At 39.9% G+C, this 16,111-nt stretch overlaps 1 protein-coding gene across 1 annotated transcript; it reads left to right on the top strand.

Annotated features, from left to right (window-relative positions):
- Nucleotides 1-407: 407 nt before the first annotated feature.
- On the top strand, nucleotides 408-14,566 carry pip5kl1 (phosphatidylinositol-4-phosphate 5-kinase-like 1). The gene is made up of 10 exons (XM_074617662.1): nucleotides 408-673; nucleotides 2,741-2,956; nucleotides 4,833-4,883; nucleotides 4,993-5,147; nucleotides 5,288-5,412; nucleotides 6,410-6,444; nucleotides 6,545-6,600; nucleotides 6,710-6,822; nucleotides 8,357-8,519; nucleotides 12,621-14,566. Exons 2-10 carry the CDS (start codon nucleotides 2,741-2,743, stop codon nucleotides 13,063-13,065), a joined length of 1,359 nt encoding a protein of 452 aa, XP_074473763.1. The 5' UTR covers nucleotides 408-673; the 3' UTR covers nucleotides 13,066-14,566.
- The last annotated feature ends 1,545 nt before the right edge of the window (nucleotides 14,567-16,111 follow it).

The raw sequence follows: 16,111 nt of genomic DNA, 5'->3' as shown, positions 1-16,111 counted from the left end.
AAGAAACAAATAACTAAAGTTGTGTTCACTCGACTGTGAGCTCCACGGTGTCGGTAGTCTAGCCCTCTCCTCTGTGCCCCGGGAGGTGGTGGGAAAGTGATGGTGAGACAGCGCTGATTAAATATTGAGCACAATTTGATTTGAGGCTCACATGTTTTACATCTGAAAGGTTGCCTGACGAATAGTTATGGCTCATTAGCACTGCTGGTTTTAATGTGTGTGATAAAGTTGATCTGATGAGGAGACAGGAGGACCAGATGGTTGGACCACAGCCACGAGCCCATGAGTAAGCAAAGCTTTGCTCCGTGGCTGCAATGCCATCATCCTAACAACCGCATACGACGACATAAAATGCTTTAGATTTTATTATGTAACCTTTTATTGATGTATTAATTCAGTGTATCTATATTGATTTCATTTTTTTCCCAGTCATATAATTTACAAAATGACCGTACTTGTGTGGTGTGGTCTGTCAGAGTGACTGGTGGCTGCTCAGTTAGTGATAGTGTATGGGTGTGACCGCAGGGTGAAGCGAGGCGCCGCTCGATGTTGTCACACAGTCAGTCTGCCAGCTGACATGTGACACACACACACACACACACAGATAGGAACAGACAGAGACCAGCGACCACGCACCGACCTGCTCTTCTCTGCGTCCACCAGCTACACCGAGGCAAGTAAAACGCTTTAATCTGAACATAACAACTTCTCATGAAGGCGATATCTCAGGAACGCCTGGAGGGAATTTCTTCAAATTTGGCACAAATGTCCACTTGGACTCGAGGATGAACTGATTACGAATTTGGTTGTCAAACATCAAAGGTCAAGGTCACTGTGACCTGACGTCTGTCCCACTTTCGTGATATCTCAGGAATGCCTTGAGTGAATATCTTAAAATTTGGCACCAGCGTCCACAACGTTTTCCAGCTCTTCCTGGGGGGGACCCCGAGGCGTTCCCAGGCCAGACGAGATATATATGATCTCTCTGGCGTGTTCTAGGTCTACCTCGGGGCTCCTCTTTACCAGTTGGCCGAACCCGGAAAAACCTCCAAAAGGGAGGCGTCCAGGAGGAATCCTGATCAGACGCCCGAACCATCTCTGCTGGCCCCTTTCGACACGAAAGGAGCAGTGGCTCTACTCCGAGCTCCTCACCCTCTCTCTAAGGCTGAGCCCAGCCACCCTACGGAGGAAGCTCATTTAGGCCGATTGTATCCGCGATCTCATTCTTTCGGTCACTACCTAAAGCTCATGACCATAGGTGAGGGTTGGAACGTAGATGGACCGGTAAATCGAGAGCTTTGCCTTTCGGCTCAGCTCCCTCTTCACCACAACGGTCCGGTGTAGCGCCCACATAACTGCAGACGCCGCACCAAACCGCCTGTCCATTTCTGGATCTATTTTACCCTAACTCGTGAACAAGACCCCGATATACTTCAATTCAATTCAATTGTAGTAATAGCTTGCAACAGCTAGCCAGCGGTGTCGGGACAAACTGCAAAAACTAGGCCAACAGACGCTCACCGACGGCCCCAAAACTGTCCGATTTGCTTGGTGTGTCAGTTCCTTTTAAAGATGTGTTCAAACCCCAGCAGCCTGAAGACTCAAGCGGAACATCAAACAGGTTCACAGCTTTTGTTTCACAGTCAAATGCAAAGTGAAGCTGTGAGTGTCGCTAGTAACACAGAGAGAAGAGCTTAAAAGGACCAGAAGCTTTGCATCATGCTTGTTGCTATGGAACTACTCAATAGCATATCCGTTCAACTAGTAAAAGGGGTTAATGTTGATTGCGGTGGAGCAGTTGCAGACTGTGGTTGCCAAGTTTGCAGAAATAATACAAGATACAATTTAGGCATACATCAAATCAAGTCTTTAAATGCACCTCTCTCTTATTAATGCACACAGGTCCCCTTTATTAGTATTCATAAATGAGCCATTGAATCTTGTATTCCCTTGACAACCAGAAGGTTAAAGGTTCAGCTCACTCTGATTTTACAAACTGAAGATAAGAAACCTTAAAAAACAAATCACAAACATGTAGTATCATCATTGAAAGAGGCTCAGTCATTTCCCAAAATAGCTTTTAACAAACAGGAAATTGCATTTGTTGGGGACTATTTTCAGCGGCGGATTAATCCACATTGGGTGCTCTATAGTGAGTATTTTAGGCAGCAGGATGGTGTGTGTGGGACTGAGTCACAGTGTGTGTGTTGATGTTAATGAAGTCACTCATTCATTGTTGGTTTGGAATTTTATATGATTTCTTGAAGAAAAATATGGAATATCGCCAGACTTATAACCTTTGAAAATTAATTTTGGTCATATAAATGTACCATCTTTTACGTACTGTACAAATTCAGCAGCTTGTTGAAATAATAGTGTTCTTTTAAAATACATTTTGCATTTGCACCACTGCTGTCTACTAGTCTCCTCTTTGTCTTTGGCTTCATGTAGTTAAACATTTAAAATGTGTTTTAATGGAGAGACGAGGTGATTGGAGGACCAGCATTATGCCATTGACCACAGCACAGCCCATGAAGCTATTATCCCTTTGTGTTGGTTTCCATAGTTACCCTGTTAAAGACTCAACTGACAGTCAGCTGTCTTTTGTGTTTGTCACTGGCCTCTCTGGCCTCTACTACTCTTTGATTTCTTTTTGCCGGAGCTTTGAAAAAAACCTCCTCTGTGTGCAGTCACAGCTGTCATAAGTTTTTGGATTTGTGTATTTTTCTGTGTCCCCCAGATGGAGATGTCTGCCGCTGCAGGTGGCCTGGGGATGTCTGGTCACCGTCAGCACTCCGGCACGGTGAAGAGGAAGAGGTGGGGAGGTTTGAGGCAGCAGTGGAAGCTTCTGGGCTTGTTTGAGATCGATCAGCAGCACGAGTTCTACGGCCTGACCTGCATGATGAAGGAGGGATTGGCTGCAGCCACCCAAAGCAACATTGATAATGCATCTACAGTGAGTACGGGTCAGCAATCACCTACACATAGTTTATATAACGGCATCTGCACGATTTCACAGACCGGATGAAAACAATCAGTAAGAGCTGATCTGAGGTCTGCTGTCCAGCTGCCGTCTATGAGAGCCGGCTGTCAATCACTCGCGAACTCCGACCAAACGGTCAAACTAGGCAGCGCTGATCAAATATGAATCAATATTATGTTACGTTAATGCCTATTTCTCTCCTCAAATGTTTTCAGAATCATCTTGTAGTGCACGGTTTAGCTGTAAAATGAGAAAGTTTGTGACGCCGCCGCCGCCATTGTGAAATCTGGTGAAGGAACGCCAAGTTCTGGTCACATGACCGGAGCACAGCCAATAGGAATGCTTTCTCTCAATGAAATGACCATCTGATTGGTCAAAGTCTCCCGTCACGGGCTAGATTAGCCTGAAAACAGAGCCATGAGGAGGTGCAGAAGTTTAGTTATCTCTCAGAACACTTGGATTACAATATGCTCAATATGCTAATATGGAATTTTTGCCCAATGATGCCAAAAAATATACTGCCTACTGCCACTTTAACAGATTAGAGAGAGCCACACAGCAGCGCCTGAGCAGCATTTGAAAATGTTCAGATACCAGAGCTGAAAGGGAATCTCCTCCTAAACAAAGAGCACAGAGTGGTATGCAACGTCCACCCCGCTGCTGCTGAATGAACAGTCATAGTGCAACACACAGCCGTGTGCTGCTGCTTCACCCTAATCCCAGTCAAACACACCGCTGACTCAGCAGGCTGCTGCATGACTGTCCTGTCTGTTGTATCTACAGAGTCACAAAAACACATATGCACACTTTTTACATAGAACATACTTGAGACGTATTCTTTACGTCTTCACTTTTTACATGTATTTGGACATTTTGAGTGTCAAATACTTTATTTCCAGCATTCTGGTGAATTTGTATGCACCAATTTATGGTGGAAATGTCTTCATTTACACAAAATTCAGGCACCAGATGACTATTAAAAATATAGGCTAATGGAATATAATGCACTGAGGCTCTCAGGCATCCCGTCTCACAAATATTTGTTCTCCTGTAGATCAACTTTTCTCATTTAACCCTTCTACTGCCTTTCCGTCGATGGTGCAACTTTTGTCCTTCCGGGTCAAAATTGACCCAGTGTATGGCAGAGCTGTACCACTTGTGCTTGTAATTTTATCAAAATTGTCTGATTTTATAAGTTATAAGTTTATAAGGCATACACATATAAATTACCACCCAATTCTGTGTTACACGTTTTTAGCATTTACCACAAGTTTTACGCTTTTTGGGGGGAATTTATGCTCAATAAACCTCATTTAAATGAAATTATATCTCATTTTTGACTAGAAAACCCTCCCCAGAAATTATTAATTAATTTCATCCATGTTATTTTGGGGCAATTAGATGAAAGCAACCCATATTTATGATATAATGAAGTTTGAAAATGGGTTAAATTTGACCCGAGGACAACAGGAAGGTTAATATCCTCTCCTCTTTTGTGTCTTTTATTTGGGGAAGTAACCTCTTTAAATGTGCCTGTGGCACATATTCACCCCAATGATACATTAATTAATTCTAATTAATAGATCATATGTATTTCAGCAAGATTTTTGCTCTTGTTCATAATGTTCTGCACATTAAAAATATATCCCACATATCTGTGTTCTCTGAGAACTCGAAATATTTTGAGAAAAAAGAGAAGAAAAAAAACGAGAAATTGTATAAAGTTGTAATTTATTGAGAATAATATTTCAAGAAAAAAAATAAAAATATATATGTATAATAGTAATATATACTTAATATATATATATTCTTATTCTCAATGATATCTTCCCTCTTTCTCCCACTATAGAATGAACTCTCAGATGATGATTTCAGATTAGAGGTTACTCAGATTCATAAGGTAGGTGAATATGTCTCAATAACTAACAGGACTCAAATTAATTATTGTGTTAAATGCTTCCACCTGCATATTTAGTTGCCTGTGTTTGTGTTTGTGTATGTGTGTGTAGGATTTTACAATGGAGACGTTTGCAGGCCCAGTGTTTGCCAGCCTACGTGGCTCTTTAGGAATGACGGAGCAGGAGTATCAGCAGTCACTCTGCTCTGAAAACTGCTACCTTCAGTTCATCAGCAACTCCAAGAGCAAGGCCGACTTCTTCCTGACGTGAGTCATCAGCTGTTAACTCACTCATGCGCATGATTGTCTTACTGTTTTCATAAGAGTGTGGCTTTTTGTATCATTGATAATATATTTATAATTATTGAGGATAGAAATCGACTTACTTTGTGCTTTCTAACTTCTAGAAATGATAAACGCTTCTTTTTGAAGACCCAGAACAAAAGGGAAATTAAATTCCTTCTGGCCAACCTGAAGATCTACATTGAACATCTGAAGAAATACCCCCATTCATTACTGGTCAAGTTCCTAGGTACGTATTCATACTGATTTACATATGTCACTTTTTATCATAGATTTCATTTCATCAGATCTTTAGATAATGGGCTCGGAAAATCAACTTGAGGAGACCTGGGCTTTTCTTTCAAATATCCATAAGTATAATTTTGTCATGCAGTTGCAAGCATAGACTTCATTGAAAGCTCCATGGTGGTCTATTTAAGGACACATTTAACATCTCACATATTCTCAACAGAAAACTTTTTAATGCAAGAAATGACAAATTATCCACATTCAGTGGTGAAAGAAGTATTCAGATCCTTTACTAAGTAAAAGTACCAATGTAAAAATACTTCATTACAAGTAAAAGTCCTTCATTCAAACTCCCACTTAAAGGTAAAGTGTGTATGATTTGGCGACATCCGGTGATGTGGTTGCAGATTGCAACCGACTGAGTACCCCTACGCTCACTCCTCCGTTTCCAAGACTGCGGTAACGTGAGCCGCCTCGCTGAGAAGCCAATGGCGTTACCATAATAACACTACTTTAGGAGGAACGGAAGTCAGGTGGCGGCTGGCGGTACCGCGGCTTAGCACTCTGCGGATCATGTTTTCACCCTCTTTAAGCTAACTGAGTAGGTTTTACGACACATTTAGTATTTTGGTTCACTCTGTTATTGCAACATCATTTCCTGCAGCAGCAGGCAGCTGTTTACAGTGATAAACCCACTGCACACTACCCTCCCAGCACCAATTGGCAGACAAAGCTGGTGCAACAGTGGAGCATTTAGCAGCCGACGGATAGTTTTTCAGGAATTGGTGGAGACCAAAACAGAGCTAAAAGGAGAGAGAATATCAGACTTGCATTCATCGAGCGGCCAGAAACATGACTATAAATGAATACTAATGTTGCTCTGTGTCTGCTGGATGTATAAATAGGCAACTGCCTGCCAACATGTTCGCTATAACAACGTTATAATGTGACAATATGCCAGATAATAATATGTCTTATTTCTCACTGTTTTTTTCAAGGCGTTCACAGGATCAAAATCCCACACAGACGGAAGGTACATATCAAATATTATTACTGTTCTAATTGGCATTATAATTAATGGATGTTACAAAGAATTATAATTAGCACGTTTCCTTTTTTTTTTACTTCTCCAGAAATACTTCATTGTTATGCAAAGTGTTTTTTATCCTGATGATCGATTCAATGCCAGGTAAGCTTGATTTACCCCCAGAGATGCAAAGCATGAGTAGTATTATTACTATGTTAACAGCACAGAATCAGAGAGTGCAGCCTCTTCGATGTGTGTTTTGTATTGACAGGTACGACATTAAGGGCTGCGAGGTGAGTCGTTGGACAGAGCCTGCACCAGAGGGGAGCCAGATTATTGTGATTCTCAAAGACCTCAACTTTGAAGGCCAGTACATCACTCTAGGTAAGGAAACAGAACGGGATGTTTATGTGAGTCCTTGTGAAGCTGTGTAATAGTACAGGCAGCCTAATTGCACCCCCTTCAGACCAAGCAGTATATCGTTTCTAACACTGTGCCAAAAAATTTATTCCTCTATCTTAAAAAGACCAGTGTGTAACAATTAGCGGGATATATTGGCAGAAATGGAATATAATATTAATAAGTATGTTTTCTTTAAGGTATAATCACCTAAAAATAAGTGTCAAATGTGCACATATTTATATTTGGGGAAATTGTTTATGTTGGCATGACATTTTACAGATGTTATAGTTTGTACAACATTTGTTGTATAGTTTAAATAGCCACCATTTAGGATTATGATGTTTACCATTTTCTTGTTATAGTGCTAGAATAGACATTTTATTTATTTACGACAGTATATAGTGTCGTAAGGCAGTTTCAGTGTGCATGGTAAAAAGTACGCTTTTGGAAGATGCTGTGAAATTTACATAGGTGTGGATTGTAACAAGTTTTTCATCGTGTTATACACCGTGTTATATGCTGTGTTATTACACGGCTGTACAGACTGTTGCTATGTATAGCAGACCGTTGCTATGTATAGCAGACCATGTATAACAGACTGTTTCTATGTATAGCAGACCGTTGCTATGTATAGCAGACCGTTGCAATGTATAGCAGACCGTTGCTATGTATAGCAGACCGTTGCTATGTATAGCAGACCGTTGCAATGTATAGCAGACCGTTGCTATGTATAGCAGACCGTTGCTATGTATAGCAGACCGTTGCAATGTATAGCAGACCGTTGCTATGTATAGCAGACCGTTGCTATGTATAGCAGACCGTTGCAATGTATAGCAGACCGTTGCTATGTATAGCAGACCGTTGCAATGTATAGTAGACCGTTGCAATGTATAGTAGACCGTTGCTATGTATAGCAGACCGTTGCAATGTATAGCATACCGTTGCAATGTATAGCAGACTGTTGCAATGTATAGCATACCGTTGCAATGTATAGCAGACTGTTGCAATGTATAGCAGACCGTTGCAATGTATAGCAGACCATTGCTATGGACAGCAGACCATGTGTAACAGACTGTTGCTATGTATAGCAGACCGTTACTATGTATAGCAGACCGTTGCTATGGGCGCAGCTCTGATGTCGGACTCTGGCGGGCCGTTTTCGTGTCAAAATATTGATTTCTTAAGTAAGTAGCCATGTAATAAGCAGGATAATGTACAGCTAGCGGGTCATTGTTTTGAAAGAATCCCCTTCAGGGCGATGAGACGTGCAGCATCGCCATGTCGGGATTCTTTCACAACAATGACCACCTCGCTGTACATTATCCCTTACATAGCGTACAGTGAAAGTGTGATAACGTTTAACGTATGGAACACTGTAGCGCTCCAACACTGGACCTTTAAATGAACCATGTCAAAGCACACCATTTAAATAAATCTAATTCAAATAAAGAAAAAGGTGTGTGTAAATGCCGGTGTAATATCCATCTATTAATGTGGTGTGTGTGTGTGTGTGCAGACCGGCAGCGTCCCTGGCTTCTGCGGCAGATGGAGATCGATACCCACTTCCTCCGGAGGCTCAACGTGTTGGACTACAGTCTCCTCCTGGCCCATCAACCCTTACACCACGACGAACGCCACCAGAGTCTCTCCTTAGCCACTCTCATCATGAGAACCAAAAAGTCAGTGTCTTTAAGATGTTTTCTTCACACCTCACTACAGGGTTTCTCAACATTTTGTGACCCTGCTTTTGTGGTTTGTCAGTATACAGTTCTAGTTTCACCATCATGTCACCGGTAGCGGTGAAAATACTCAATAAGTTGATAGGTAGAATATTTTTATAATCAATTCATCTTTTAAGTAATTTTTCAAGCAACAAGACTAAAGCCCCATTCTGGCAGGATTCACATTACAGGGGGAGGTGGGAAATGAAATATTCCCTGTTCTCCTCAGTAATTTAACTCATTGTTATAGACGGCATTTTAACCATGGTGAAATTACAGGACGTGGTCTGTAATAGACATGTAGCCTATAGTGTACATTCAGCAGGACAAAGCCAAAAAGGAGAGTTGAAGGGGAGGCATTGAGGGAAAGATACTGTGTGAGGTAAAACTCAGTCAAATCTTGATGTTGTATTTTTATCATTCTGCATTCTGCTAGGGGACGTCATTATCTCTGATGTTTGTCACAAATAAACGTCCATAAATTCACTTCAAAATCATAAAAGAAGTTACTTTAAGTTATCTTCAGTGTTAAAGTAATCCATCGATAAGTTGTCTGTACATCCTTCTAAACCCCTATACACTTTTACAATTCATTATAAATAATTAATTAATTCATTCATATTTTTGATTAATGACTAGAACAACTTGACACATAATGCTGAGCTGCAGCTCAAATTAATCTTCAGGTTCCCAGCTTTCAGGTGATGTACACCACTTCTATTTGACATCTACTGTTGACCTGCTATCTCCGTAATATTACGAGAATAAAGTCATAACTTTACGAGAATAAAGTCATAATATTAAGAGAAAAAGGTCATAACTTTACGAGAAAAAAAAGTTGTAATATTACGAGAATAAAGTCATAACTTTACGAGAAAAAAAGTCGTAATATTACGGGAATAAAGTCATAACTTAGCGAGAAAAAAGTCGTATATATATACTTCAATCATAATGCTCTAAACCCTTATACACTTTCATAATTCATTTAAAAAATTTCATTAATTAATTAATGTTTTTTTTACAGATTCATGACTAGAACAACTTGACACACAGGGCTGAGCAGCATCTCAAATTAATCTTCAGGTTCCCAGCTTTACTGTGATGTACACCACTTCTATGTGACATCTACTGTTGACCTGCTATCTCCCCCTAAAGACCCCCTGTACCCCCCTAAAAAAGACAAAAACGGATCTATTGTGGGTCTCAGAGGGATAATATAATTGAATTCTACTTCAAAAGTAAACTGACTCTTTTGTTAGCCAAGTGTTTTTGCTACTTTACACCTGTCATGATGTACAGTAAGAATCATGGACAGCGTTAGTGATGGTTTTACAGCCTCTTTATTTATGGGCCTGTGTGCATTACCAGATGAATGTTGGTGTTGCAATACATGCAGCTATGCAAAAATCCTAGAAACTACAGTGAGCAGCTGTTTTAGGAAAATACCTAAAAGTTTAAAGTGTCGAGTAGAAACCAATGGATTTGTGGCTGTGAGCCACAGACAGGGTAGTGAAAGCAGACAGTATCGAGTGATTAGTTTTGGCTTTTTCATAAGATTTGCTAACAGTAAGAAACATTTAGATCTACACCAGTCTTATCCTTAAATAACAATGAATTTAAAAAGAAATCCTTTTAATCGTGCTGACGTGAGAAATGTGATTCTGTGGTTTAACAGAATTTTTGCTGACAACCAGAGATTAAAGCTGAAGTAGGCGAGAAATATGATTAAAAAAGTCTGCATCTGCAAGATTTCACAGACCGGAGGAGAACAAACAGTAAGAGCTGATCTGAGGTCTGCTGTCCAGCTGCCGTCTATGAGAGCCAGCTGTCAATCACTCGCGAACTCCAACCAAACGGTCAAACTAGGCAGCGCTGATCAAATATGAATCAATATTCTGTTACGTTAATGCGTATTTCTTGCCTCAAATGTTTTCAGAATCATCTTGAGGCTGTAAAATGAGAAAGTTTGTGACACCGCTGCCATTGTGAAATCTGGGGAAGGAACGCCAAGTTCTGGTCACATGACCGGAGCACAGCCAATAGGAACGCTCTCTCAATGAAATGACCTGTGATTGGTCAAAGTCTCCCGTCACGGGCTAGATTTTCTAAAGCCTGAAAACAGAGCCATGAGGAGGTGCAAAAGTCTAGTGAACTCTCAGAACACTTAAATTACAATATGCTGAAAGGTTATTATGGATTTTTTGCCCTATGATGCCAAAAATAATACTGCCTACTGCCACTTTAACCTGTGACGGCAGTATCGATAAAAGGGTCTTACAAAGCTTAAAGTGTGAGACACAAAGAGGTTTAAATGAAACGACAACACAAAATGATCTGTATCAGATGTCACAACATAAACACAGTTTGTAGCCTGATGTCACATAACTGTCTTCTTTACATTCTTATTATTGGGATGATTTTGTCTAATTTCTTAGTAAAAAGGTTTGACATTCAAAACAAAAACATTTTTCTTGGGGATTCCCCCCCCCCACACACACACACACACTGAGAACTGGGCTGGCTCCCAAGACTGGTGTATAGGATCCTGATGTGCTAGTGGATTCCTTGACTCTGACAAGTAGCATTATGCACTAAATCTAATCGATCTTATGCACGCAACTTAAAAATACCGTAGAAACAAACTGACAAACAAAAAACATTGGGTCTGATAAATATACAAAGCTGACACTGAGTTAGCCTCTCCAGCAGAAATGGTGCATGCTGAATCTAATACATATGGTATAAAGTTTATTGAAGAAGACAGATGACTGTTTATACTATAAACAGTCGTCTTCTTCTGTCTTCTGTCATCTGTCATCTGACTTTAACTACTTCTGCATACTTTGAGCTACAGAAACCATTCAACTATCAAAATATTCAGCTCTTTAAGGATGTTAATGCTTTGATTTCTTTTTTCTACCTCTTATACTTTTTAAAACATTAAGCTTTTTTCACTTTTTTTTAACAATGTAACTTAAAGGAGAAAATCTTCAAATCCTCTCAAACATACTCCACTTTGAAATGCTACTGCTTCCGCATACTTTCAACTACAGACTTCATTTGAACTTCAAACGGGTTAAAACACTTTGAACTATTAAGGTATGATTCAGCTTTTTGATAACTTTTACACTTTTTGAAATATCGCAGTTTACGTTTTATGCTTTTTTCAGACTTTTTCTGAGTTTATAATGGGTGTGTATTGCGCTGCTTTAGAGTGGTGACATCACGCATTTTCAAAATATTTGGGCAAAAACCCTTGTAGGTTCTACAACTTCCACTCCTTATACACAATTAATACATTAAAACACAGGCATTTTTGTCCTCTTTCAGATGATGTGCCCATTTAAGCAATAGGACTTAAACTTTAGGAATTATCTGCTTCAAAGCACGAAGAGAAGCCTCCCTCTCTCTCATCTGCTGCAATGTTAATTCACCTCTGATGTGTTGAGTGTTGAGCAAAAACTCAAATGTGGAGACTTTTAAAACTGCTAGTTCTCAGTCATTTTTAACTTTATCCACACAAATAACACATCTACACCTTCATCAAAGTCTTGAGGTGCTCAAACTGAAGAGCTTTCAGGTATTCAACTTACAGTTTTTAACTGTGGGTGTCTTTTTTTCAGTGTTTCCACCAGTCATTCCCAACCATTACTCAGCAATTTCAGACACAAACACACAGGTGATTCTAATTGGCTTATTAGAGCTCCATCAGTCTCTGCCTGTCTCTGATTGGTGCGTTGCTCCTAGGCTCTTTTTGGGACCTCTCTCTACTCTCGGCCCCGGATAAAAGGTAGAGGATGGATGGATGGATGGATATGGCCAAAATAATTAATGATGTCTGAAGTTTCTTGTGACGCAAAAACACATTTAAACTGCCAAATTACATCAGATTAGGTAAATTCTAGTTACTATTTCTTACTGACGTTTTGACATCTGCCTGTCTCGACGGATCAGAACACTTTACGACATTTGCGTTGTGAATTGTGAGTGAAGCTACTGTACATACAGTCACTGCTGTGACTCATACGCATTGTCTCCCCTGTGACTTTCTCATTTTAGATCTGTGAATCCAGGCTCCAGCCCGATCCATGCAGGCATAGCTGCTGTCCCCGGGGCAGTCCCTGAAGATGATTCCGCCTTACTTTTGTCTGAAACACATGGCAGCTGTTTGAAGCAGTCACAAGCAGGAGTTGCATCAAGCAGTGGCGCTCCTCAAACGTGCCCGGATCACGCAGGGCCGGCCGGTGACGCAGCTGAGCTTCTAGACTTCAGGGCCCAAAACCGACGTTTGCTGCCCAACTTGAAGAATCCTCTGCATGTCATCGACGGGCCTGAGCAGCGCTACTTCATCGGCATCATTGACATTTTCACAGTTTACAGTTTTAAGAAGCGACTGGAGCATTTGTGGAAGAGGCTGAGACATCCAGGCCGTTCCTTCTCCACCGTCAGTCCACAGACTTACTGCCACAGGTTATGTCAATGGGTACAGGACCATACCAAGTAGACCCTGGGGGAGTGGTGGAGACTTACCACCAGCTCTCACTGAGCATGTTCAAACAACTAACCAAAGTCCACACACATGAAACATGTTTATCTACATCTGTTCCATGGCTCCAATCCTTTCATCTTTCCACATGTTCAAAACACATCTATGGCGTTATATTTCAGCCTGGTCTTGTGATGTTCCCATGCAACGAAACTGCATTGTCAATTACGTTTCGAGGGAAACGATGGATGGTCAACATTGACATTGTTATTATTATTTTAACGTTATGTTGAATGTTTAACGTTATGTACATAAATGACGAGAGAGAAAGAAAAAAAGCGCTCAAAAGCATGGCGCTACTACTAAACTAAACTAAACCTGAGGGGACATCACCCTATTTTTTCCCTGATAATGCGACACTGAACAACAAATCTGTGTTGAAATCAACAGGAGGAGAGTTAGTAACGTTACCTGTTAGCAGCTGGTGGGCAGCACAGTCCTGCTTGGCTAAATAACGGAGCTACTAATGTTAACGGAGGTGCCATTGAGTTACAGTATGATGCGTTCAAGCTCTGCTCAGTAAAATGACTATTGGGTGAAGGTAAATTACAACGTTACCATGATGCGTTCAAACGTCGTAAAATTATTTTTTTGCCGAGAAACTTGAAAAAATACAGTTGTTTGAAGGAGATGTTTTGACAGTAGATATTAGAGAGGGAATTATGAGGTTTTTAACTTCCAAACAACTTACCAAGATTTTTTTTTTTAATCAAAGCAAATATTTAAATAATTATAATCATTTGAATTGTGTGTTTTTATTCAAATAACTACTATAGATGACAATAGCAAAGTACAGTACAGTACTGTGTAGGCTACAGTACACTCCCTCCCCCAAAAGCCACGGTGTAATTTGAACACTGTAATTTACCATGTATATAATGTTTTTTATGTAAAATATATCGAGCATTGAATGACATCAGATCTAAAATGTTATTCCTTCATTTAGCGCAGACCCGGCTTGTGCAATGGAAGACAATAATCACATTGTTGTCATGGCAATGTGTGTTTTATTGCCAGTTTAGCTTTTATTCTCTTAGTATTTCTTGATTTGAACATATTGTGTGTTGATTATATACAACTGTAATTGGAAACAACTGTAAAAAAAAATTGTGCTTTCACTTTATCTTGAAAAAAAATGTGTTTATCATTTGTCATTTTGGTCTCAAGGTCAAACATGCATTCTCCCCTGAAATTCAGCAGTGTCTCTTACTTACATTCACCTTAGAAATACTATGATAAAGAATACAAACATGCTATGTTTGCTTTACTGACCAGTAAGATTTCTTTGATCATGTATGAATGTCTGAATACAAAGACTGAAAGAATGTGATAATAATCAAAGCTGCATGTTAGTTTTGATGATGCAACCGTCAGCAAGCATCTTTACATAATTCTTCCATTGCTGTTTCACAATTATGCAATAGATGATTTTGCCTTTATGTCTGTAAGATGTTTGTCTGATGTCATGTCATGACAGCACATGCACTGATGAGACAAACCTGACTCATTCACTGTGAGTAATTCCCCAACAATGAAGGTGACTTCATGATTATCTCCAACGGGAATACTCCAGCAGTTGGACAGCATATGTATCTCATATTTTATACCCTGGTATGACTAAAAAAACAATGTGAAAATTTATTCAGTTTATCCAGTGTACACAAACATGGACCCAAACTGTTGCCTATAGCAACGCAATTCCGTTGCAATGCACTAAAACGGAGCGTTTCAGACAGAGGGTAAATACAGGTATATTCAGGCAAACAGTATGAGGAAAATAAAGTTTTTTTTAACATTAAATTATGTAAACATGTTCTAGTAGAAACAAAAATACAAGTATGAACATTCTTTTGCCATCACATTTTGCATGTGATGGCAAAAGGGATGAAAAAATGTTGAGAAGTTGTGAAGACAATTTCACTGAGTATCAACTCATCAGTTTTGATCAGCAGACATGTACATGTGGTTATTGTACAAATTGTAGAAAATTGTACTTCCTCTTTGCACACATGTGCCAAAACACGTGCAATTTGCTTGAATGAATGAGAAATTCTAATCTGTTGTGATTAACAAACTAATTGTTCAGAGATTTGAGCTCATTGTTTTGAGAAAATATATATAATTCTCATTTGTGAATTGAGCCAAATCGAATGAAAAAAACTGTAACTTTTCAACATTAAACCAACCCTGTAGAGCTTTGAGGTGAGCTCAAGTCCAAGGTCACACGATCAAACTGGTAAACGTACTGTAAAGGACAGAGGGTGTCAGATTTTAAAGCCCCCTGAGGCAAATTTGTGATATTGGGCGATACAAATAAAAACTGACTTGACTTGAAACACGGTCTGAAATATATTTATGTATTGAGCATGCATGGATGTATAAAGGAAAATTAAAGTGGAAGGATATTTGAGTCATAAAGAGGAACGTGGAGCGGGCATCAACCGCAATCACATGCTCATGAATGAGGAAGCAGACATGCGCACCACAGGAAGACATAATGCAACTGAAGAACGATAAATGGACACATGTTCCATTGTTCCATAATGTGCTGGTGGTTTGCACTGAAACAATGATGTGATGGGTTGCGGGTTGAGTATTTTTACTTACAATTTGGGATGCAGGACTTGTAATACAGTATGTTCACACCGTGGTAAATGCACTTTTATTTCTGGAACTGCAAATTACCTTTTCAGACAATTTCTGGGAAAAAGTCCTTAGAGCTGTCAACTCATCCTCCAGCCGTGCCAGGCTCAAACTTATACAGTTTAAAGTGAAACAAAGACTTCATTATAGTAAGGCTAAACTCTCCAAGTTTTACCCAGACAAATTAGATGATTGATGTGATAAATGCTCACAATGCGCCCTGTGATCTGACACATATGTTCTGGTCGTGCCCCAAATTGGCTCAATTCTGGCAATTGTCTTTTGATGCGGTCCTATAAATCGTAGGGATCAAAATCCCCCCATCCCCCCATGTAGCTATTTTTGGGAGATCTCCAGACGG

This window comes from Sebastes fasciatus, chromosome 19 (genome assembly GCF_043250625.1).
Source record: "Sebastes fasciatus isolate fSebFas1 chromosome 19, fSebFas1.pri, whole genome shotgun sequence".
Taxonomy (NCBI): Eukaryota; Metazoa; Chordata; class Actinopteri; order Perciformes; family Sebastidae; genus Sebastes; species Sebastes fasciatus.
The sequence above is the reverse complement of the archived record's forward strand: the minus strand, read 5'-3'. Positions and strand labels throughout refer to the sequence as shown.

Coding starts and splice junctions, on each gene's coding strand:
- pip5kl1 (XM_074617662.1), top strand. CDS start 2,741: ATGGAGATGTCTGCCGCTGCAGGTGGCCTGGGGATGTCTGGTCACCGT. Junction 4,884..4,992: donor AGGTTACTCAGATTCATAAG/GTAGGTGAATAT, acceptor ATGTGTGTGTAG/GATTTTACAATGGAGACGTT. Junction 5,413..6,409: donor ATTACTGGTCAAGTTCCTAG/GTACGTATTCAT, acceptor GTTTTTTTCAAG/GCGTTCACAGGATCAAAATC.